This window comes from Bos indicus, chromosome 9, assembly GCF_029378745.1.
Source record: "Bos indicus isolate NIAB-ARS_2022 breed Sahiwal x Tharparkar chromosome 9, NIAB-ARS_B.indTharparkar_mat_pri_1.0, whole genome shotgun sequence".
Taxonomy (NCBI): domain Eukaryota; kingdom Metazoa; phylum Chordata; class Mammalia; order Artiodactyla; family Bovidae; genus Bos; species Bos indicus.
Window position 1 is genome coordinate 76436758 of NC_091768.1, and position 25588 is coordinate 76462345.

At 39.4% G+C, this 25588-nt stretch overlaps 1 protein-coding gene across 8 annotated transcripts in view; it reads right to left on the minus strand.

Moving 5' to 3' along the window:
• The window catches only part of NHSL1 (NHS like 1), a 415209-nt gene that overhangs the window by 30494 nt on the left and 359127 nt on the right, over positions 1 to 25588 (minus strand). For all 8 annotated transcript variants that reach the window (XM_070795555.1, XM_070795556.1, XM_070795557.1 and 5 more), the window contains one exon: positions 6960 to 7087. In XM_070795555.1, the coding sequence (XP_070651656.1) occupies positions 6960 to 7087 (128 nt within the window). The remainder of the gene's footprint in view (positions 1 to 6959; positions 7088 to 25588) is intronic.

Consider the following 25588-nt stretch of genomic DNA (forward strand, 5'->3'; position numbering starts at 1 on the left):
AACTCTTTGCATGAGGTGGCCAAAGTACTGGAGTTTCAGCTTTAGCATCATTCCTTCCAAAGAAATCCCAGGGCTGATCTCCTTCAGAACGGACTGGTTGGATCTCCTTGCAGTCCAAGGGACTCTCAAGAGTCTTCTCCAACACCACAGTTCAAAAGCATCAATTCTTCGGCGCTCAGCCTTCTTCACAGTCCAACTCTCACATCCATACATGACCACAGGAAAAACCATAGCCTTGACTAGATGAACCTTTGTTGGCAAAGTAATGTCTCTGCTTTTCAATATGCTATCTAGGTTGGTCATAACCTTCCTTCCAAGGAGTAAGCGTCTTTTAATTTCATGGCTGCAGTCACCATCTGCAGTGATTTTGGAGCCCAGAAAAATAAAGTCTGACACTGTTTCCACTCTTTCCCCATCTATTTCCCATGAAGTGGTGGAACCGGATGCCATGATCTTCGTTTTCTGAATGTTGAGCTTTAAGCCAACTTTTTCACTCTCCACTTTCACTTTCATCAAGAGGCCTTTGAGTTCCTCTTCACTTTCTGCCATAAGGGTGGTGTCATCTGCATATCTGAGGTTATGGATATTTCTCCCATAAATATGTCTAAATTACATATTTAGACTTGCTTAGTTTGTATGTAATTATACAGGAATACTTACAAAGATATAAAAGCATAGGATTATATGAAGTATTAAATCCAAGTTTCTCTTCAAATAAATGCATATCTGAGTCTATAAGATGCCTTCTTTATCAGTCATTATGTCAATGATACTTTGCCATTCTCTTTAGTGTTATTTACTTACCATTATGTTTCTAAGCCATATCCATGTAGTTAAGTGAGCCTATGGTTAATCCATTTCACTGAAGCATACATTCCATTCTAATACATTTATTTATCCACTCTTTTACTGATGGATGATGGGTTGAAAAAGATGTTCATCCTATTATCTCAACAAGTCAAAACTCCCCTAACCAAGAGAGTGGTTAGCCGGTGAGAGATACAGCTAAGGCTCAATTCCACTACCCATTGTTGAGGGAAAACAGGGTCTGGAGTCACAGATCTGGGTTTCAATCCTAGTTCACTTTTAGGGGTGAAGGGTGTGTTCACTATCTTGACTGTGGGGATGGTCTCACGTATGTATAAGTATGCCAAAACATATTAAATTGTGTAATTTAAAGGTGTGTAGTTTATTTTATATAAATTATACCTCATAATGCTCTTTGTAAAGAGAGGGAGAACTCTGTTTCAGGATTTTAAAGCTTTCTGATCTTAAGCAAGTACTGTGATTCCTCCAAGACACATCTGTGACCTGGGTACAAGCTGCCTTACATGGTTGCAGTAAGAATTAAGCAGACACACAGGTAACACCAGCCCAGCTTCTGGCTCCTGAGCTTTTCCATGTGCCAAATGCTTGGCTCCATGCTGGGAATATCGAAATCAATATGATGAGGATGCTGTGTGGCCTCCCATCTCCGCCCTGATCTAGAAGGGAAGGCAGATATGAATAGAGTCTCATTCCAGTGTAATGGGATGCATGGAACAACACAAACCGGAGCAAGTTGAGAGACGCCCTCACTACTTGAATGCATAAAGGCCTGAAATGACAGACCACAATCTTCTCACCCTGCTAAATAGGACAGAGCAACAAAGTGCCACAGATCGCAGAGCAGCGAACACATGGAACCAGCAAAAACTCCTCTGGGTTTCCACTGTGTCCTGGAATTACTTACCCAGAGAGACCCAATAATAAAATAATTGTATCTAGAATCATGTTTTCTGGATAGTTAAGTGACCCAAGGCCAGGGGCTCTGTCTATATATTGGGACTAAGCAGGACTTAACATGGTTTTTTGAAAACAATACCGTGAATAAGTGAATGCTGCTACTGCTAAGTCGCTTCAGTCGTGTCCGACTCTGTGCGACCCCGTAGACGGCAGCCCACCAGGCTCCCCCGTCCCTGGGATTCTCCAGGCAAGAACACTGGAGTGGGTTGACATTTCCTTCCCCTATGCAGGAAAGTGAAAAGTGAAAGTGAAGTCACTCAGTCGTGTCCGACTCTTTGCGACCCCATGGACCCCAGCCTACAAGGCTCCTCCATCCATGGGATTTTCCAGGCAAGAGTACTGGAGTGGGGTGCCATCACCTTCTCCGGAATAAGTGAATAACACCAAACAAGTCAAAGACAGAGGGAAAAGTGACAACAGCAGGCATAATGAGAAGGAACTTGGGTAATTCAGCAATCTTGTCCTATCATTTCACCAACATGGTGCAATGAAAAGAAATGAAATATAAAGTGAGAAGCCCTGCATTCATGTCCTCTCAAATACTGGCTTTGTGATCTTGAGAAAGTAATTTAATATATCTGAGTCTCAGTTTCAAGATGGTTAAAATGCTAGCAATAATTATTAAAAATATTGACTTTATGGAAGGTCTTGTGAAAATGAGATATAATTTGTGAAAAAGTTCTAAAGTGTTCTACAATTATTATAAAATGAGTGCCAGTAAAATAACCACTGGTAGTTCTACACAGATAACCTGTAAAGTCACAACAACTAGAAAGTCTTGGTAATTGCTGAAACCTCTCAAATTTATTGCTTTAGGTAGGAAATTCTATGTTTGTGGAATAAAAGACTTAGAATGATTGAAAGAGTAGCCAAATTTTCATAAAACCAGACACTGTCTACTGAACTAATTTCTTTGAAGTCTGGTTTGAAAAACCAAGCAGTTTAAAGACATCAGTCATCATTATTTGAGCATATACTGTGCCAGGCACCACGCTTAAGGATTTAAAAAACATTAACTCACTTCAGCCTCATAACCATCTTCAAGGTGGGTAAGGCAATCAAGTAATTTATTATCAAAACCAGAATGCCTTTGAGAGTGAAAGGAGTACTTTTAATAATTACACAGAACAGCAGCCGTAAACCAGGACTATCCTGAGCAAAACCAGAACATGTGGTTTATGACTCTTCACAGTTAAGGAAAGTGAAACTTGCAGAGGGAAGCAATTTGCCAAAGCCACCAACTTCGACAGGTGGGAAAGCTCCTCTAGACCAGTCTCCCAAGCATCACCTTATACATGCTTCCTACATGTGTGGTTACAGAGGAAGGCCACTGTCCTTTTGTCATCCTCAAAATCCTCCTTCGATTTAAATCTCTCATATCAGTAGAGACCGAAACAGAACCTGAGATGATGCCACTGCAAAGAAAAACAGAGACTAGAAAAGAAAATTTCAGTTTCTATCAATACCATGAAAGCCAATCATTTATTGCCACAATCCCAGTCTAATTTGTCTGTCTGGGGAGAAGGAGGGCAAATTTTACGCAAGAGATTGAGTAACTCATGACTGACATCCTTTCTGCTGAGACAATGGGGCCTCTGTGAATGTTTCCCTGATTCAGTGAACATATCATCAAACATAACCTCCCACAATGGCAGTTGGAGATATGCCCTCTCAACTCACAGGAAGTATCCTGTCATCTCTAACTGAAATTTCCTTCAAATACCTGAATAACCTCTTTGGTAGCACCTGGCACACAATGCAAACTAACAAAACAAAGAACTGTCAAGACTAGAACAATACCAAAGCAATAGCTTACTCTTTGATTTCACAGTTGAATAAAAATGTTATTTTGTGAGATTTCTGAATCCCTTTGCAGACAGTGTTTTTCAAGCAGCATGTTTACTATGTAGATGACATATATAACATATACTTGGAAACAGTTCAAGCAACTTCTTTTCTTGCTACACTACATCACTACTTTGCAAGATATATATGTGGAGATCACCAGCAAAATAACTTTCACTACACCATAAACACAAGTCCTACTTGGGAAATGTTTTGCATTTGGATAATTACTTTGGAATGATGAGCCAGAATAAATAACCAAAACAGACATCCCCTAAGTTCTCTGTTCTAATTTATATGTCCTTAACTTCTGTCTTATTAGCAACTCTCATTTTAGGGGAGTGCTTTTATCCTAAGCACATAATAGATGCTTAATTATTACCTGTCCCTTCTCCAGAGTTCACTACTGTCCTCACCATAGCCTACTTAGAAATACAAAGGGTTTTCCCAGTAGAATTTTCCTTCTAAATTGACTTCTGTATACTCCATGTTTAAAATGACCCCAAATGCTAGAGTGACATTTAAGGACATGATTGCAGTCAGGGGTCTTGGAGTTAACATAAAGACTATACACTGTTAGCTTGGAGCCCCTCATACAATGAATGGATCCCCACCTGATCTCGAATGCCAACTTTACCATCATATATGCATGGATGCATGCAAGTTGCATCAGTTGTGTCCAACTCTTTGTGACCCTATGGACCGTAACCAGCTGGGCTTCTTTGTCCATGGGATTCTCCAGATAAGAATACTGGAGTGGGTTGCCATGCCTTCCTCCAGGGGATCTTCCTGACCCAGGGATCGAACCCATAGTCTGTTATGGTCTCCTGCGTCGGCAGGTAGGTTCTTTACCACGAGCATCACCTGGGAAGCCCTAAAAAGTTAGGTCACTTCCTGGACTTTACATTCTGTCTTTAACATTCTGTCCTACCAGTTTGTATATTCAGGTGCCACATTGCAGTGATTCCTGACTCTTTATGTTTTAATACCTGGTCAGGCTGCTTCTCCTTCCCCATTGCTCTTCTAGTTTACAGCTTTGCCAGTAGCAACCTTGGATCCGGCCTCTCCAATCCTCTTTCTCCTCCTCCCATCCCCTAAAATAATTCCACACTAAAACAGAACAAAACTACTCAATTTTTTATTCCTAGTGTGTTAATTTTTAAAATTAACTTGAGCAGAATTGACAGTTTTTTGATATTGAATCCTCTAAGAGCATGTTATATCTTTTCATTTATTCAAATCTTAGCTGTGTTCCCATAAAGTATTTTAAAGCTTTTTCATATGTAACTTGCATTTTTAAATTAAAATTTTCCCTACTTTGTTTACTATAGCTATTTTAAATAGACTTTTTCTACTATCTCTTCTAACTTGCATATGTAGATATGAAAGTTATTGATTTCTATACCAATATTATACCATATGTATATCTATACTATGTTATAGTAACTGCAAATGCCTGTCTTATTCTTTGTTTTAATGAGAATGGCCCATTAAAAATTATGTTGGATTTGGTGACAGGTAGGTACTTTCGTTAAGTTACAAATATCCACTTGTTCCCATATTATTATATTTTTTTAATCAAGAATGGCTGTAAAATTGTATCAAATGTCAATATCTACAGTTTTTATATGATTTTTCCCCTGAAGTATATTAACACAATTAATACATGATTGAATTACCTAATGATAAACATTCTTAAATTACTATGGAAATAAATCCAGATTGATTTTGAAGTATTCATTTCATAAATGAGTTACTAGATTATGTTTCCTGTTATTTTTAATTTCTAATGCCAATATTCATGAGTGAGATTGGCTAGTTTATCTTATGATTTGTGTATTCAGGTTTTGGTATCAGTGTTAAAACTAATTTATTATCATTTTTTAATTTCACCTTTTCCTTCTCTTTCTTTGCTCTCAGACAGTTTCAAGCACTGAATTAAATACTCTTAAAACTTTAGTAGATTCTTCTTCGTGAAACTGTCTAAGCTTGGTGTTCCTCCTCAATTTGGTTCAATGTTTTTTTTAACTATTTCAATTTTTCCCCAGTTTTATTGAGATATAACTGACATTAATATTGTGAAAGTTTAAGGTCTACAATGTGATGACTTGATGCATATATATTATAAAACAATTATGACAATAAGGTTAGTTAACACCTTCATCAACTCAGTTACTACTTTGGAGGTCAATATGGTGTAATTTTTGATACAATTTTTTTAACATGGGAATTAGTCTGTTAATATTTCCCCTCTACATGTTCTAAAGTCAGATTTGATACTTTAAATAAATTAGAAAATCAGTTTCAACATTAGCTATGTCTTGCATCTAACAAAAGATATATGTAATTTTTATTCCCAATCATAAAATCTTCTGTTTGAAAAATGTTGGTGATTTCCTATTAGCTATGCAATAAGAGCTAACTCTCTCACTTGGCATTGCCCGTCGGTAATCTTACTTCAGCCTCCCTCCACCACTATTCCTGTCATCACTCTTCGTGAACTCAGCATCCACTGAGCTGTTCCGTCTAACACCTGCTCTGATCCTTCACAACCTTACCTCCAGTGCTCCTCAGCCACCCACTCTTAGGGACATGCTCTAGACCTAGTTGCTACATAATACCTGAACTGCAATTCTGGAGTGGTTCACTAACCAATAATCCTACAGAATTTGCTCAAGGTGTGAGAAAAAGAAAAGAATCAAGAATGTGCCCGATGATCTTGACTTAAAAATGGGTAGAAAGAAGATGTAACTTACTGAGGTGAGGAAAACTATAAAAGAATCAGGTAGAATTGTTTTTTTTTTTTTTCCTTTTTTTCCTTTTGGAAGAGAGATGTGAGAATCACATTTGAATTTGAATCAGTTTGAGATAGCTGTAAGAGACATTTAAGTGGCGATGGACAGTAAGCAGATAAATGCATGAGTGTGGACTAGAGCTTAGAAATTTACAAAACTTCCATGCGTGGAATTTAAGAGATAAAGTTAAGAAGTAGTATTCTAGGAATTACAAGACACACTTCAAGTCTTAGCTCTGCCACTTGCTGTATGCATCACTTGCATCTTCAAGGCATTAATTTCTTTATTTAGAAAGTGGTGAGTGGAAGACTGTTCTCTAAGATCTTTTTTGAACAGGTTGTTCATCCTCCATTCATTTAATTCAATAAATATTTACACAGAAGAACAAAACTGGAAGAATCATACTCCCTGATTCAGGCTATATTACAAAGCTGCAGAAATCAAAACAGTATGGTACTAGCACACACAAAAACAGATCAATGGGTCAGGATGAAAGCCCAGTCGAGGATCATGCGTTGAATTTAGAAGACTTACCTTTGGATCTGTTTCTTCATCCTCATCTTGGTAATCATCACAGAGGGGACTGGAGTTGGCTGCAAAGGTGGGTCCTTGGGAATAGTACTGAGAACTCCGATAGCCATCCCGCCGTAACTTATCACATTCTGCAGGAGTAGAGGCCAGGGAAGGGAGAAAGGGCTTTAAGAACCAGGATTTGCTTACTCCTTTTTATTTACCTTTTCTTGCAATATTTCTCTACATATAATAATGATTTAAAATAATAATAAAAATGATGATGAAAAGAACTAAGAGTTAGTAAAGCAGCTACCACACCTTATATGCCATGTTAATACACTTCAAAGGGACTGTTTTACACCTCTCAAAAACTCTCTGAGTCAGGGTAATTACATTACTTTTATTGAAGTATAGTTGATTTACAATGTTGTGTTAATTTCTACTGTATAGCAAGTTGACTCAGATATACAATGTATACATTCTTTTTTAACATTCTTTTCCATTATGGTTTATCACAGGATGTTGAATATAATTCCCTGTGCTATGTTATAGTAGGTTGCTATTGTTTAGTCACTAAGCTGTGTCTGACTCTTTTTCGACCCCATGGACTGTAGCCTGCCAGGCTTCTCTGTCCATCGAATTTCCCAGGCAACAATACTGGAGTGGGTTGCCATTTCATTCTCCAAGGGATCTTCCCCACTCAGAGATTAAACCCAAGTCTCCTGCATTGGCAGGCAGATTCTTTACCACTGAGCCAGCTGGAAGCCTGTACACCCTATATATGATAGTTTGCATCCACTAATCTCGAACTCTCAATGCTTTCTTCCCCTACTCCCCTCCTCCTTAGCAACCACAAGTCTATTCTCTGTCTGTGAGTCTGTTTCTATTTTGTAAATAAGTTCATTTGAGTCATATTTTAGATTCCACATATAAATGATATCATATGATATGTGTCTTTTTCTGATTTACTTCACTTAGTATGATAATCTCTAGGTCTGTTTATGTTGCAGCAAATGGCAATATTTCATTCTTTTTTTATGACTGAGTAATATTCCACTGCATATATATACCACATCCTTTTTATCCATTCATCTGTTGATGGACATTTAGGCTGCTTTGATGGCTACTGCAAACAGTGCTACTACGAAACAGGGACGCATGTATCTTTTCAAATTAAGAGTTTTGTCTAGGTGTATGCCCAGGACTGGGACAGCCAGATGACATGGCAACTAAATTTTTAGGTTTTTGAGGAACCTCCATACTGTTTTCCATACATACTATAATTTTTGACATGTAACAATTGATGACATAATTCCACATCAAAAAACGCAAGCAATTCTCATGTGAGGCTTGCCTTCTAGACTGATCAACTGGAAGTGAGAAATCATGGATTATAATCTATCATTCTGTTTTTATTTCCAATTTAATTTGATGCTAAACAGCCTATAATCACTGTGTGGAGTTTAGCACAAAGCTGGGTGGCAGTCTGAGAAGTCTTCCAGTTCACGGAGCAATGACTGGGGCCGTTGGCTGCTCAGAGACCGGGGATTCTCTTCAAGAAGGAACCACTGCACTGCTAACTCCCATCAGTTGAGGGAGAACAAAGCAAGGGTTCTAATGACATTTTAAAGTCCCAGGAGCTCTCCTATGACTTAGATACCTCAGAAAAGTATTTGCCTTGCAAAAGGATTCCCCACAGTATTGCTTTAAATATCCATCTTGCTAAAGGAAGGCGACAGGTGTTTGGTTTTGGGCAAGTTTCCTCTTTGCACAGTTTTACAAAACCACGCACCTAATGGCACAGAACTAAAGTAGGGCATCTTCAGAGCTCCCTTTTAACACCAGGATCTAAGCTGCTTCTTCAAAGAGGAGATGAGCAGCTGCTTTAGTGGAGGGATAAAAATAAAAAAATCCTCACTGTCCTGTGTAACCTATCTCATGGTAGAAGCAGCGAGTCAAATGAAAACTACACATCAGATTTTTTTTTTTTAACTCCATAGAAATAGTTACAAGGCTCTTTTAGAATGCCAAGCTCACTGAAAAATTGTACAGGTAATCATAAGATAGTTAAACACTAATACTTCAGTTACTTATGGGCTGAATAATGTGTGGGCTAGACTGGCAATCCATGCTAACTAACATTGAATAAAAAAAGAAAATTAAAAAAAAATTTCTGACACCTCCAGAGTACATTTGAAAAAATGAGGATTTATAACACTAATCAAACCCTTTTCAGTGAAAAAGACTTCCACGTTTTCTCCAATATTTCACAACTTCTCTACAAAAATAAATAGTACAACCAGATTCTGTTCTCATTCCTACAGGGATGTTACATAAAGCATGATGACTAGTTTTCAAATGGTGTTCAGTACAGAGTTCTTGGATTCTGTAAATATTTTACTTTTTAAAATGATTTTAATTATTTCCTTTTGGCTGCGCTGAGTCTTCATGTTGCATGACCTTTTTTCTCTCTAGTTGCGGTGAGCAGGACTGCTCTCCAGTTGCAGTGCACAGGCTTCTCTTGTTGCGGAGCAGGGGCCCCAGGGCACATGGGCCTCAGCAGTTGCGGCTCCCAGGCTCTAGAGCACAGGCTGAATAGTTATGGCGCACAGGCTTAGTTGCTCCATGGCATGTGGGACCTTCCCAGATCAGGGATCAAATTCGGGTCTCTGGTACTGGCAGGCAGATTCTTTACCACTGAGCCACCAGGGAAGTCTGATTTTATTTTATATTTTTTTATCTTAAAGCTAAAATAAAACATAACACTCAACCCTATAATTCTACATGTCACTAATTTGTATTGCTAAATTAACTTTTCTGTAGTCCTATAAACTGAAGTCTCCTAAAGATTCAGGGTGAATCTTGTAAAACAAACTAATAAAACCTATTACCACTATAAGTTACTTATCACATAATTTGGTGCTTTCAAAAATAGTTACCAAACAAAACAAAACACAAAGTTAAGGCCAAAGCCCTTTAAACCAAATCCTTTTCTTATTCAAAAAATAATCCTTTTCACCCTCATTCACCGACCTTAAGATAAGTACAAGTCTCAAATTATAGAATTTTACAGTACTAAATAATCTGTTCTCGATATCAGGTACCATGTAAGAATGTGTTTAGAAAAGATTCCTCTGCAAGGGACTGTTAGGCTAGGTCATCTCTAAAGGTGGTATTCATTCTGATATTCTTGGCAATAATATTAAAAACATCCAAAATGTTATCATCAAAAACGACAACAAATCACAAGAGTTGGCAAGAATGTAGAGAAAAAGGAACCCCAGTGCTGTAGGTGGAAATGTAAATTGATGCAGCCAGTATGGAAAACAGTATGGCAGTTCCTCAAAAAATTAAAAACAGAACTATCACACAATTCAGCAATTCTGCTTCTGGGTATTTATCTGAAGAAAATAAAACAGTAACTCAAGAAGATATATGTAATCCAATGTTCATTCACACGCACAGAGGAATATTACCCAGCCATAAAAAAGAATGAAATCTTGCCATTTGCAATAGCATGAATGGACCTAGAAGGTATTATGCAAAGTGAAATCAGTCAGACAAAGACAAATACCATACGATTTCACTTACATGTGAAATTTAAAAAACAAAACAAACAAATCGGAAACAGACTTAAAGATTCAGAGAGCAAGTGGGTGGTTGCCAGATGGCAGGGGGGATGGGGTTGGGCATAATAGATGAAGGGGATTAAGATGTACAAAATTCCAGTTATAAAATACATAAGTCTTAGGGATGTAATATACACCCTTACACAGAACATGCTTGATAATACGATAATAATTTTGCGTGGTGACAGATGTTACTAGACTTACCATGATCACTTTGCAACATATTTAAATATCAAATCAGTATGTTGTACACCTGAACCTATACAGTACATCAATTACACTTCAAAATTTTTTAATTAAAAGGAAATTAAAAATAGCCAAATGACATACCTGTTAAAGCTTATAAAACCAAAATACTGCAAAATTGTTATCCATATATTAAAATCATGAAAAGATGGCAATTGTTAGTATTCCCAGTATGTGTCATCTTTCAAGCCTAGTTTAAAGGACAATGTCTTTTCTTACCATGGTTAAATTTATGTCACAAAAATGTTTAAATAGTGCTATAACAAACTAGTATATCAAATGAACATGGTGCTCATCTAAGATTAAATTAGGCCATATAAATTTATGGCAGATAACCAATTTTTAAATTCTTACCAGATTAATATAATAAACTCATTAATTAATCTAAATAATTAATAAATAATCTAATTAATCCAAGAAATTCATCAACTTCCACTGTCATTCATCTTCAACTCTAATGGGAAATCTAGGAAAATTTCCTCTTGTCAAGTTGCAGCGGCCCTCAGCTTCTAAAACCTTGGCTTTGTTCATTAAAAAGTGAGTTTATTGTCTATGGAGTGAGATATAAGCAAGTGTTGCTGCTGCTAAGTCGCTTCAGTTGTGTCCGACTCTGTGTGACCCCATAGACAGCAGCCCACCAGGCCCCCCCGTCCCTGGGATTCTCCAGGCAAGAACACTGGAGTGGGTTGCCATTTCCTTCTCCAATGCATGAAAGTGAAAAGTGAAAGTGAAGTTGTTCACTCGTTTCCAACTCTTCGCGACCCCATGGTCTGCAGCCCACCAGGCTCCTCCATCCATGGGATTTTCCAGGCAAGAGTACTAGAGTGGGGTGCCATTAGCAATCATGAATAAACAAAGACTTTTCAAACGCTACACTGATGGTAAGGGCAAGGCAAAGTATAACTTAAAGCCAGGTTATGCCAGCAACCACAGGCGGGAAACACGATACTAAATGTAATAGAAGCTCCGTCTTTAACACATATGCTTCTTGCAACAGAAATTTAGAGTAAAACCATGCTATTGTTCTCACAGTACTGCTCAGATAAAGGTGTCACTGTTTGTAGTGTCCTCTGGTTTTCCAGCCACAAATTTCCTCCTCCTTCCTTTCCTGTCCAGCTATTTTCTTTAGCACAAGAACAATGGACAAATAACGTGGGTGACCAAAGTTTTAAATATAGAAGCAAAAAATACTGACAGAGGCTTAGAGGGTTACCTAACCGTCTTACGAATTTAATACTGTTTTGTCCTCCCAACCTTCACATATTACACTATTTTTTGGATTTTCTGCTTTAATATTTTAGATATGTTGAGGGAGTCTGCTGCAAGAAGATTTAGAGTTATCTTCAAACTCATTTTCTCTATCGGAAATCCTTGATGAATTTCCATGCTCTCTGTTTTGCTCCTAAGTGTAATGAATTAGTGACAATGAGCTGGAGTATAAAGCAGTCACAAACACTTCCAAGCCCCAGGGGCTTAATACAACAAGAAAATGTTTTTATGACTCTGCGTGTTCTCCCAGTCCAGGCAGTGGTGGCAGTCACATGGAGATCAAGCCGTGGGAAGATCCCCCTCAAAGAGTGCTCAGACCATCAAGCAGCAGCACTACTGGCTCTGGAAACTTCTGCCAGAAGTAACCAGGTTACTTCCTCTCCTGTTTCTTTGGATACAACAAGTCACACGTCCACATGTACCTTCAGAGGTGAGAAGAAGGGCAACCTTACCTCATAAGCAAGGGGAAAATCAAACTATTTCAAAACAACTCTAATGACTCCTCCAGAAACAACACCGAATCTAAGACTTCTCAGATCCTTGTCACCCATTCTCCCAACACTTAGTAAACGTTTATTTCTAATCCTTCCTATATAACGTTGAGAAATGTGGGATTTGCAATGAAAAGCTACACTTGTGTGTTTCAGTAACAGGACGTTAACCACTGGCAGGGGTGGGTGGATGGGTGGGTGGCACGGCCATGCGACAGCTCTACGGAGAAGCAGCTGAGTGTCTGTAATTCAGACAAACCAGGTACCACTCACTACCTGTGAGACCTGGGGGACAGCATCTTCTCCTCCTAGAAACTCAGATTCCACTTCTAAAGCTGGGCCATTACTTCATTTGGGAAGCTGTCATGAGAATCAGTCAACAAGTATTTCTGAGAACTCTGCTCTTTCAGGTAAGAGACTAGGTCAGCGTGCGTCAGGACTTGGTACAGAACCTTCCCACTTGGCCAGTGCTCAAAAAACACGGTCACTGATGTCAACAATTACCACGGAAGCCATAACTACCTCAAATCCTCTCCCTTTTAAAAGTCAGTAAGCAATTCCATAACAAGACCTCCCTGGCTACACAATTTTTAAGATTCTAAGGTCTGACCAAACTGTTGGCTACATCTTGACTAAAACATCATGAGGTTGTATTTCTTCTGCATATGACACTCATACAGGGATCCTCTTACTGTCAGTGGCCTAAACATTTATTTCTAACTCCTCTCAACCCAGAAAAAGAACATAAATTTTTGAGTTGATCTAAGTACAACAACATGCGAAGAGTTGACTCATTGGAAAAGACTCTGCTGCTGGGAGGGATTGGGGGCAGGAGGAGAAGGGGACGACAGAGGATGAGATGGCTGGATGGCATCACTGACTCGATGGACGTGAATCTGAGTGAACTCTGGGAGTTGGTGAGAGTCAGGGAGGCCTGGCGTGCTGCGATTCATGGGGTTGCAAAGAGTCAGACACGACTGAGCGACTGAACTAAGCACAAAATTTATTAACCTAATCGGTTTCATGTAATGTTCAAAATTCTCCAAGCCCGGCTTCAGCAATACATGAACCGTGAACTTCCAGATGTTCAAGCTGGTTCTAGAAAAGGCAGAGGAACCAGACATCAAATTGCCAACATCCGCTGGATCATCGAAAAAGCAAGAAAGTTCCAGAAAAACATCTATTTCTGCTTTATTGACTATGCCAAAGCCTTTGACTGTGTGGATCACAATAAACTGGAAAATTCTGAAGGAGATGGGAATACCAGACCACCTGACCTGCCTCTTGAGAAACCTGTATGCAGGTCAGGAAGCAACAGTTAGAACTGGACATGGAACAACAGACTGGTTCCAAATAGGAAAAGGAGTACGTCAAGGCTGTATATTGTCACCCTGCTTATTTAACTTCTATGCAGAGTACATCATGAGAAACGCTGGGCTGGAAGAAGCACAAGCTGGAATCAAGATTGCCAGGAGAAATATCAATAACCTCAGATATGCAGATGACACCACCCTTATGGCAGAAAGTAAAGAGGAACTAAAAAGCCTCTTGATGAAAGTGAGAGGAGAGTGAAAGTTGGCTTAAAGCTCAACATTCAGAAAACTAAGATCATGGCATCTGGTCCCATCACTTCATGGGAAATAGATGGGGAAACAGTGGAAACAGTGTCAGACTTTATTTTTCTGGGCTCCAAAATCACTGCAGATGGTGACTGCAGCCATGAAATTAAAAGATGCTTACTCCTTGGAAGGAAAGTTATGACCAACCTAGATAGCATATTGAAAAGCAGAGACATTACTTTGCCAACAAAGGTCCGTCTAGTCAAGGCTATGGTTTTTCCAGTGGTCATGTGTGGATGTGAGAGTTGGACTGTGAAGAAAGCTGAGCACTGAAGAATTGATGCTTTTGAACTGCAGTGTTGGAGAAGACTCTTGAGAGTCCCTTGGACTGCAAGGAGATCCAACCGGTCCATTCTGAAGGAGATCAGTCCTGGGTGTTCTTTGGAAGGACTGATGCTAAAGCTGAAACTCCAGTACTCTGGCTACCTGATGTGAAGAGTTGACTCATTGGAGAAGACTCTGATGCTGGGAGGGATTGGGGGCAGGAGAAGGGGATGACAGAGGATGAGATGGCTGGATGGCATCACTGACTCAATGGACATGAGTCTGAGTGAACTCCGGGAGTTGGTGATGGACAGGAAGGCCTGGCGTGCTGCGATTCATGGGGTTGCAAAGAGTCGGACACGACTGAGCGATTGAACTGAACTGAACATGAAGCCTTATACTTAGGAGCATTTTTACACTAAAATAGTATCAGCCAGATGCCTGATAAATGTATTCAATGTTTTGAAACTTCCAAAGCAAAGAGAAAAAAAGATCAAGGTTTTTTGATCTGAAAGTATGTGTGCTGGGTTGAACTTTGTCCCCAGAAAAGAAATGCTGAGGTCTTAACCTCGGTACCTATGACTATGACCTTATTTAGTCTTTCCAGATGTAAGCATGTTAAAATGAGGTCTTTTGGGTGGGTTCTAACCCAATGTGACTGATGTCCTTATGAGAAGGAAATATAGACACTGGGACCATTTGAAGACGCACTGACACAGAGGAAAGACAGCCAGGTGCAGACAGAGGCAGAGACAGATTGGAGTTAAGCTGCTGCACGAGCACACAGGGTCACCAGAAACTGGAAGAGGGTGACCACAAGAGGCTGAAAGGAGTATGGCCCTGCCAACACCCTGATTTTGGACTTCTAGCCTCCAGAATTATAAGACAATAAATTTCTATTGTTTTAAGTCACCCGGTTTGTGGCACTTTGTCATGGCAGCCCAAGGAAATCAACAAAGATGGAACCAGGAGATGCTAAGATGTGAAAGATGTTCATAAGGATCTTTGGAGAAATGGGGTGGGGTTCCCTTTGGTAGGAATCTTAGAGCATCATGGTGAAGAAACTGCAACAGGAATTGGGCATCTGGAGTTGGCTGTTTGGCTGCTGAAGAGCTGTGCAACTCTGGGCAAGAAGCATCTGTCAGCTTCAGCACCAAGCTCTAAGGTTCCAAGAAAAGTTAGCGTTTGTAGTAGGAAAAGGCAAGACGTAAAACAACTCTCAGCACACATACAGTAACTGCTGTGTATTACTAATATTAACTTTGATTGAGGGTTCCCTGTGAACAAGCCATTGTTCAAAGCACTTTACGTACAGTAAATCATTTACTCTCCACAATGACCTTAAGAGATGGGGATAATATCCACATTTTATGTACAAAGACCTTGAGACACAAAGAAACTTGCTCCAGTTGGTGGAACCAATATTAGACTCCAGGTGCTCTGGCCACAAGGCTGGTGCTCTTTCCTGAGAGTGTCAACTTGCTTATGATGAGAAACTCTCCTCCTCCATGTCTCTGGGTTGTTGTTGTTGTTTAGTCGCTCAGTCGTGTCTAGTTGTTTGTGATCCCATGGACTGAAGTCTGCCAGGCTCCTCTCTGCATGGGATTTCCCAGGCAAGGATACTGGAGTGGGTTGCCATTTCCTTTTCTAGGAGATCTTCCTGACCTGCGGATTGAACCCATGTCTGCTGCACTGGCAGATGGATGCTTTAGCACTGAGCCACCAGGGAAACCCATATGTCTCCGTACCACACTTAATTATGTATAAAATAACACTGGTCTTTATCTGATGAATCAGTAATACACTTTTGGGTTTTAGAAATTAAGAAATTGAACTAGTTTTACTAGAGTTTTTTCCTATACTTAAATTTCCATAACAACAACAAAAATATAAGTACAGAATGTAGTAAGTATTGTTCATCTTAAGGAATGTTGGTATTTAAGGTTTACCACAGTTAAAATTAGAGATGGACTCTTAGCTTTTCCTCAAAGGGAAAGCATGTCTATAGGTGAAAACACTACCTATCTCATAAATAATGAAAATATTAGCAGACTCAGCATTTTAAGAAGAAACAGAAAATTCTTTGATCCCTTCTGAAAATGATTTTATAAATTCTTCAATTTATATTAATTATACATATTAATATATAATATATACTACCATCACCAGTTCCCAAACTCTCCTAGAGCTGATGGCATTCAGGGTTTACTGGCTGGCAGTGGCAGCTGCCATGCTTACAGGGAACCCAAGTCACTGCACTACTTCATGGCAGCTTCCCCCAAATCTTTTGAGGTTTACTTCAAATCCCCTTCTTCACAAAGCCTTCCCCACTTACTGCAACCTTCTGTGTGTGTGCACACGTGCACCTAAATGTCCACCCACAGATGGATGGATAAAGAAGATGTGGTATATATACACAATGGAATATTACTCAGAAAAAAAAGAATGAAATAATGCTATTTGCAGCAACATGGATGGACCTTTAGATTATTAACCTAAATTTGGAAAACTCAGCAGTGGCCACAGGACTGGAAAAGGTCAGTTTTCATTCTAATCCCAAAGAAAGGCAATGCTAAAGAATGCTCAAACTACCACACAATTGCACTCATCTCACACGCTAGTAAAGTGATGCTTAAAATTCTCCAAGCCAGGCTTCAGCAATACATGAACTACGAACTTCCAGATGTTCAAGCTGGTTTTAGACAAGGCAGAGGAACCAGACATCAAATTTCCAACATCCGCTGGATCATCAAAAAAGCAAAAGAGTTCCAGAAAAACATCTACTTCTGCTTTACTGACGATGCCAAAGCCTTTGACTGTGTGGATCACAATAAACTGTGGAAAATTCTGAAAGAGATGGGAATACCAGACCACCTGACCTGCCTCTTGAGAAACCTGTATGCAGGCCAGGAAGCAACAGTTAGAACTGGACATGGAACAACAGACTGGTTCCAAGTAGGAAAAGGAGTATGTCAAGGCTGTATATTATCACCCTGCTTATTTAACTTATATACAGAGTACATCATGAGAAACGCTGGGCTGGAGAAGCACAGCTGGAATCAAGATTGCTGGGAGAAATATCAATAACCTCAGATATGCAGATTTTACAACCCTTATGGCAGAGAGTGAAGAGGAACTAAAAAGCCTCTTGATGAAAGTGAAAGAGGAGAGTGAAAAAGTTGGCTTAAAGCTCAACATTCAGAAAACTAAGATCATGGCATCTGGTCCCATCACTTCATGGCAAATAGATGGGCAAACAATGGAAACAGTGTCAGACTTTATTTTTCTGGGCTCCAAAATCACTGCAGATGGTGATTGCAGCCATGAAATTAAAAGACACTTACTCCTTGGAATGAAAGTTATGACCAACCTAGATGGCATATTAAAAAGCAGAGACATTACTTTGCCAACAAAGGTTCGTCTAGTCAAGGCTAATGTGTGAGAATTGGACTATAAAGAAAGCTGAGCACTGAAGAATTGATGCTTTTGAACTGCGGTGTTGCAGAAGACTCTTGAAAGTCCCTTGGATTGCAAGGAGATCCAACCAGTCCCTCCTAAAGGAGATCAGTCCTGGGTGTTCACTGGAAGGACTGATGTTGAAGCTGAAACTCCAATACTTTGGCCACCTGATGCGAAGAGCTGACTCATTGGAAAAGACCCTGATGCTGGGAAAGATTGAGGGCAGGAGGAGAAGGGGACGACAGAGGATGAGATGGTTGGATGGCATCACCGACTCAATGGACATGGGTTTGGGTGAACTGCGGGAGTTGGTGATGGACAGGGAGGCCTGGCGTGCTGCATTTCATGGAGTTGCAAAGAGTCAGACACGACTGAGCGACTGAACTGAAGTCAGAGAAAGACAAATAACGTGTATCACTTATATATGGAATCTTAAAATATGATACAAATGAACTTATTTATAAAACCAGAAAGAGATTCATAGACATAGAAAACAAACTTATGGTTACCAAGGGGAAAGGTGAGGGGAAGAGATAAATCAGGAATTTGGAAATTATATGTATACATTACTATATACATAAAACAGATAAACAATAAGGACCTAGTATATGCTCAATATTTTGTTACATATATGTGAGAAAAGAATCTGAAATATATATATAATAAGAACATACACAAATATAACTGAATCACTTTGCTGTACAACCAAAACTAACACAAAATTGTAAACCAACTCTACTTCAAAAAAAAATAACTTAAACTTTTTTATTTACAAAACAGAAATAGAAACAAACTTATGGTTACCAAAGGGGATAACAGGGGTAGATGCAAGAGATAAATTAGGAGTTTGGGATTAACAGATATGCACTACTATATATAAAACAGGTAAACCACAGGACCTATTGTTTAGCAAAGGGAACTATATTCAACATCTTGTAATAATCTATAATGGAAAAGAATCTGAAAAATATAATTTAATTATAAAATATAATTTAATCACTTTTCTGTACACTTGAAACTAATATAATACTATAAATTAACTGTATTTTAATTAAAAAAAAAAAAAGAAACAGAAAACAAGCACTGCTGCATTAAAAGCCAGAAGGACCAGTTAAAAAAGGCTGTTTTGTCATTTTTCAGGTTGTATGGATAGTGGTGGTATATACGAGTATGAACTGCTAGGAAAGTGTCTAAACATTCAGGTCAAAAGCACACTGCTGGTATTTCACAACAGTACAGCATTTTAGACATACCATACTTTAAAATCTGAATGTGGTTTCTTTCTAACAGTATTAAATCTTTCATAATCCTCCTCCTATAATTCAAGGTCATTAACAACTGGGAGGACTCCAGTTCCAAAGTTAATTATAAATAATGGCCACGATGTACTGCTTCAGTGAGAATGTCCCGTGATGAAGCACAGTCTAAACAACTCTTTTTTTCACATCACTGATTTTTAAAGCCATTACTCCTGACACTTAATAAATGCATTATTTTCTAAACTGAAAGCCCTTGGCCATCATTATTTGATTTGTGTGTAAAATATTTCTGTGTGAACTGAAGGAAAGCAGATATTATACCTGTCTTATGGATTATGAGACACAAATGTTTTACATTTCTGGTAGATCCAGGTTTCCAAACTTCTATCCCAGTTATTTATCCATCAGATTATCAGTGACAGGGCTGAAAGCCAGTTCTTATATTATATCTTTGTCTGGTACCAGAGGGCTGAGAACATGGATGACTACAAACATATATTTAGAAGAAAATCAATAATCAATTCCAGTCCAACAGCTGTATCAGGTATTACACAGCTAAAGATTCTAGTTTGAGCTTTCATTTAAAAAGCAACATAGGAAAAATTTTACTGCACTCAAATATTATGCTCTGTGAACATTAGGGAAGTTATTTTCTTTCTGAAAATAAAATCAAAATGCATTTCAAAGTAGAAGGAATCTGCCTTCTAGTACATTTATTGCGTCTGGCAATCCTGAAGAGGAAATCATACTGATATTGTAGTTAAGATTCTACCTTGCCAGTCATGTACACTGGATTTTCCAAAATTACATTTGGACTGTCCATAAATTCTTTTCTTTAAAGCAGCTAAGCCCCCTTCAAAACGGCTAGCTGTACTTTAATTTATTGAAATTGTTTTTAAGAATCAACATAATTAAGGGACTATAAATGGTCAAAAGTTTTTTAAGTTACTCAGTTACTTGCAGCATATCAAGTGAGCTGAAAAGCTATGTTAAATCTTAAAGATACCATGGATTTAATATAGATACTTTCAACGGATATTGTCCTAGATAATTTGAGAGCAATTATAAATAATAGATTCCAAATAAATATAACTTTTTGGTTTACTATTATACTAATGATCCATTCTTTTCTTCCCTCTCCCCTTAAGAGTAATTGTTTGTATATAGTTATACAGGAATACTTACAATGATATAAAAGTATATTATTATATATGAAGTATTAAATCCAAATTTATCTTCCAATACATCCATGTTTGAGTCCATAAGATGCCTTCTTTATCAATTATCATGTCAATGATACTTTGCATCCAAAGTACCATAAAATATGAAAGGAGAAAATATATGGCTTTAAGGATTAAGCCCAAGTCTCTCTAAAAGTTCCAAAATCTCTCCTCTCTTCATGTCTTAATGGTGCATGGACATGATGCACCGTTGGACATAATGCTCCAATGAACAAAATGCTCCAGGTGCTAGAGTATAATTTATTAACTGCGTGTAAGAAAGAGATGGCCAATCAGAAAATATGCCAATAATCACCCACGTTTCAAGGAAAAGGAAGCTTCCTGGAAGGAGATGAATCAATTCATTCAAGTAACCTTCTGCTAACAGCCAGGGAGATGAATGGTCGTGGCCAAGATCTTAAACTCTGGCAGTGAACAGCTGTGTGTTTGAATCTTAGCTTACAATGAGCTAGTGAAACTGAAAGGCGTACAACTTTCAAGGTGTTTACAATTTGGTGGACTGATTAAACAAGTTCACATGACAATTTACGGAGCAGGGTCCTCCCGATGAAGGCGCATCCGAATCCCCTGGGGGCTTGTTAACCACTTGGCTGACCTGAGTGTCTGACTCAGTAGGTCTGCATTGGAGCCTGAGAACTTACACTTCTAATCAATTCCTAGGTGATATTCCTGCTGCTGGTCTGGGAGCCACACTACAAGAAAACTGTTTCAGAGGAAAGTAAGTAGCCACAGAGAAGGAGAACCAAAATGAAAGGTTCTTGATGTGAAATCCATGAACCCATTTAGGGCAGGTATAAAGTAAAAGGAAAAGCCTTCCATTTGATGGAGGTGCTAGGTGAGGCTCCTGAAGACCAGAATTTTCCTCCTTATTCCAGGTGAGAAAAGGTAAAAGGCCCAAGGGGAAAAGAGGGTTTCTTTTATTTTATTTTAAGTGTTTCTTTTATTTTGCCATGATGATCCACACTCACCAATGGAATAACTAGAGAGGAAGATGGGGAACGAAGGATGAAGAAGAATTTAGCTGATAGAGTATAGAGAGCACTGTGGAAGAAGAAATGCTTTATCTGGTATCTACTTTCTTTTCAGGCCACTTCCACTTCTCCCTTGATTACTGCGGTCATCTCCACCCAATGTCCTGGGTCACTCCAATTCTTTTACTTTGAACTTTTAACACAGAACCAAATTGAACCACTTAAAAAGTATGGGTCACATTATGTCACTCCTGAGCTCAAACTTCTCCAATGGCTTCCCAGGCCCTGAAAGTAAAAGCCGATGTCCTCCTAAAGAAGTCTAAGTGAAAGTCACTCAGTCGTGTCCAACTCTTTGTGACCCTGTGCACTGTACAGTCCATGGAATTCTCTAGGCTAGAATACTAGAGTGGGTAGCCTTTCCCTTCTCCAGGGCATCTTCCAAACCTAGGGATTGAACCCAGGTCTCCTGTATTGCAGGCGATTCTTTACCAGCTGAGCCACAAAGGAAGCCCTAGAATACTGGAGTGAGTAGCCTATCCCTTCTCCAGTTGATCTTCCTGACCCAGGAATCAAACAAGGCTCTCCTGCATTGCAGGTGGATTCTTTACCAACTGAGCTATGAGGGAAGCCCTAAAGGTGCCTAAGCCACACACGATTTACTCATTGTAGGTGGCCAAGAGTTCACTAAATGAATGAACCTTCAGTGCTTGAAAGGGCCCTGTGATTATGTGATAGGGGGGCTGTCCCTAGCCCTCACCCAGGTGCATTTTATCTTTGGCCATACTTTTTATCTTAATTTACCCAAAGCATCTGACCTGCCTATCTGGTACACCAAAGATGTCATCAATGTTTATTAAGCACAATTGATACATATGGGTTAAGGCCAGCATAAACACAGAATTTAATGGGTGAGGGGCACCTATTATACATATGTTCAGTAAATAAGAGGATGAGGGAAGAGCAGGTAGAGAAGATGATGCTCCCTGCTCTATTAGGGTTATCTATCCAAGAAAATTTGGTCCCAGTAGAACTTTAGAGACACTGACCAAATCCAACATCACAATACTTATTCCATCATGGGCAACTCTTGTGATTTCTGGTCAGATAGAACAGATGTCACAGGAAAGCTCCCAGAGAGGTTCTGGGAAGGAGTAAGGTGGAAAAGAGGGCTTCCTGTGTGATTCAGACAGTAAAGAAACTGCCTGCAATGCAGGAGACCTGGGTTCGATACCTGGGATGGGAAGATCCTCTGGAGAAGGGAAGGGCTACCCACTCCAGTATTCTTGCCTGGATAACTCCATGGACAGAAGAACCTGGCAGGCTACAGTCCATGGGGTCGCAGAGTCAGATATGACTGAGTGACTAATATTTTCACAAGGTAGACAAGAGATGGTGGAAAAGCTGCCTTTGAAGTAAATGGGTTCCACCAAGGGAGGGGGGAAATGTCAAGCAAACTTCTGAATTCATACACCTAATACTTACTTTAGAACAATTCCAAATGACTTCTCATTTCAATCTACTTAGTGTGTTTGGGGAGATAAAGTGGTCAGGACCTGGAAGGTGGAGTACCATGAGAACACGTACCATTAATTGTATCACCAGCTCAACAGTCACACAGGAAAAGAATCTGCTGACTAATACACTGAAAAGCCATTGAAAAGAGTCTCCTCCCTCCATATCCTGGGACAAGTATCTCCTTCAATGACTAATATTAAACACCATAGGCACTGTCATTTATGCAAAAGGGCAAAAAGAGGTCATATTGATTGATATTCTCCCTCTATAGTTAATTTCTATTAGAGTGGAATAAAACCATGCCTAAACACTTAGGGATTAAATATTAAAATTCACCACACTGGATAAAACTGTTAGCTTTATTTTTCACTGCAAACCATGAAAAGAATTATTCCTCAAATGTTATTTTCCATGGCAGAAAACTGGCTTTTAACATTACTTTTCTTCATATAGCCAAAATCATTTAAGGAGACTTGAAGAACTAAATCTGACTTAAATTAAGGTGAAAGCTTTCTCGTACCCATGATAAATGTGAGGGTATGTGTGTGCAAGTCCTAGTTGAGCGCCACCAGAGCACAACCAAATTGGAGGTGATCTCATTTCACTTCAGAATGAAAAAGCCCTATCACTGGCAGCCGTGGAGCATCACCAAGGTTACTCAATATCAAATAACTTGCAAAGAGTCTAAACCAACACCAGGGACTTCAGTTGCATGGGGAATGATAACAAACCTTATCCACAGTACCTTCAAAGTAGCATTTTTATGCTGCACTGGGCGAAAATATAGCAGCCGCTCAAGTTACTCAGTTTATCAGGAATTAAACTGGAATTGCTGAAACAGCAGACTGGCCACGGACACAAAAACAAAACAAAAAGCCTTTTGTTCAAACCATCCATGGTGCTTTGTTAAGACCTGGATCATTCAAATGACTGTCTTCGCTATTCTATCTTTTGTGTGTTGCTTGCTATTAAAGGCGACAGGTCTCTTTACCCACTGAAAAAGCACGGATTGTTCCTTTTTCCTTTGTTCTTGCATCTGACTTCCCTCACACAGGTTAACTACCCGTTCAGGGTTACCATACCCAGAGTTAGTATTATAAAAAATTTTGTGTGCCACTGAATCCAACAAGAGAAGTTAAGCCACTCCTTTGTGTATCATTCCATTCTCTTAATTTTTTATTTTTGTCTTGCACTTCATTTTTCTCAATAGGGAATTTAATCCATTGTTTCATCATGTTGCGCAACTTTCCCTAAGGACAAAAATTCCAAAGGAAGTACAATAAAATACTAAACATTACAAAAAAAAAAAAAAAAAGTCTTTAATAACATTACCATTTGGCTTTGAAAAGTCAAACTAATTACATTCACAAGCACTGAACCAGTCAGCTCCAATGAAGTCATCCTTCTCACCAAGGAACTGGCCACACAGTGGGGGCCACATTTCTATCAAGACTCTAATAAATAACGTCAATGTTTTTTTGCTCCATCTCAAAACGTGCTTTCTCCAGTTTTCTGTCTGGGAGTTGGAAGTCAAAACCTGACCTCTGCCTGTGCCCGTTCACTGCCTTCTGACTACTGAGGGAATATGATCCCTTTATAATATAATATAATAAAACAAAATACAATATGCTCTCTTTATAATATTTGCAACCTTTCGTCCTCCTGTGGGCTCTTTTGTCTAAAAGCATGTTTTAACTGGCTCTAGTTTTTAAAACAAGTAATAGTACTACTTTTAGCCCGCGACTACCTCAAAATACTCTTTGCCTTGGCAACATCATTTATTTTATTTCTTTAAAAAACTTACTTATATTATTATTTTTCTGCTTATTAAAATAATTATCTCATGACACCTGGCTTCTTAAATCCACAGACCCCCTGGAAACCACTCTTTTGACAGTCACCAATGGCCACCTCCTGACCAATTCAGTAGCCTTTCTTCCAACTCTGCCTGTCCCTGAGGACCACGACCAATGCCCCATCCTGATTTGCTGTCTTCTTCCGCAGTTACTCTTTTCCCAACTTCTTCCCAAGCCCCTAAAATAAGAGCCTCCCAGGCTCAACCTTCACCACTGCTCTCTCTGTATCTCTCGTCTCCAGTCTCCTCGCTCCCACGTTCTCACCAGTTGTTCCCCAGCTACGACTGATCTTCCTCATGAGTTTGAGATGACTATTCCAGGACCTCCACAGACACAACAGTATTTACAGTACCAAGCGCTGGGGTCACACAAATGACAAGAAAAGGTCCTGCTCCCAAGGGTCTTGCTGACAGGTGGGCGATAAACATGTGAACACAATTACTAGCAGTTGATCGGAGGGGTGTAAGGTTCTGTGGGCATGTGTGGAAAAGTGGGGAAGGGATGTCTGGGTCTGCCCTGAGGAGTCCAGGAAAGTGCTATGGGAACCCAGGCAGCCACCAGCTGATCCTCACAAGGGCAACAGGAGTTGGCCAGGTGTGAGCGGTTGTGGTTCAGAAGGGAGAGGAAGTGGATTGAGACATGTGTGGACAGACAGAAAGGGCAACACAAGCCAGCTTTCCAACGGAAGGACTTTATCCTTATGTGTGAGGCACAAAGTGAAGACTTTGGGAGGAGGAACACAGCAGCACAGGGGAGAAAGGGTCATCTGGTAGGTGAGGCTGGACAAATAGGGAAGATCAGGAAGGTTCTCAGGTGCCACAGAGGTTATGT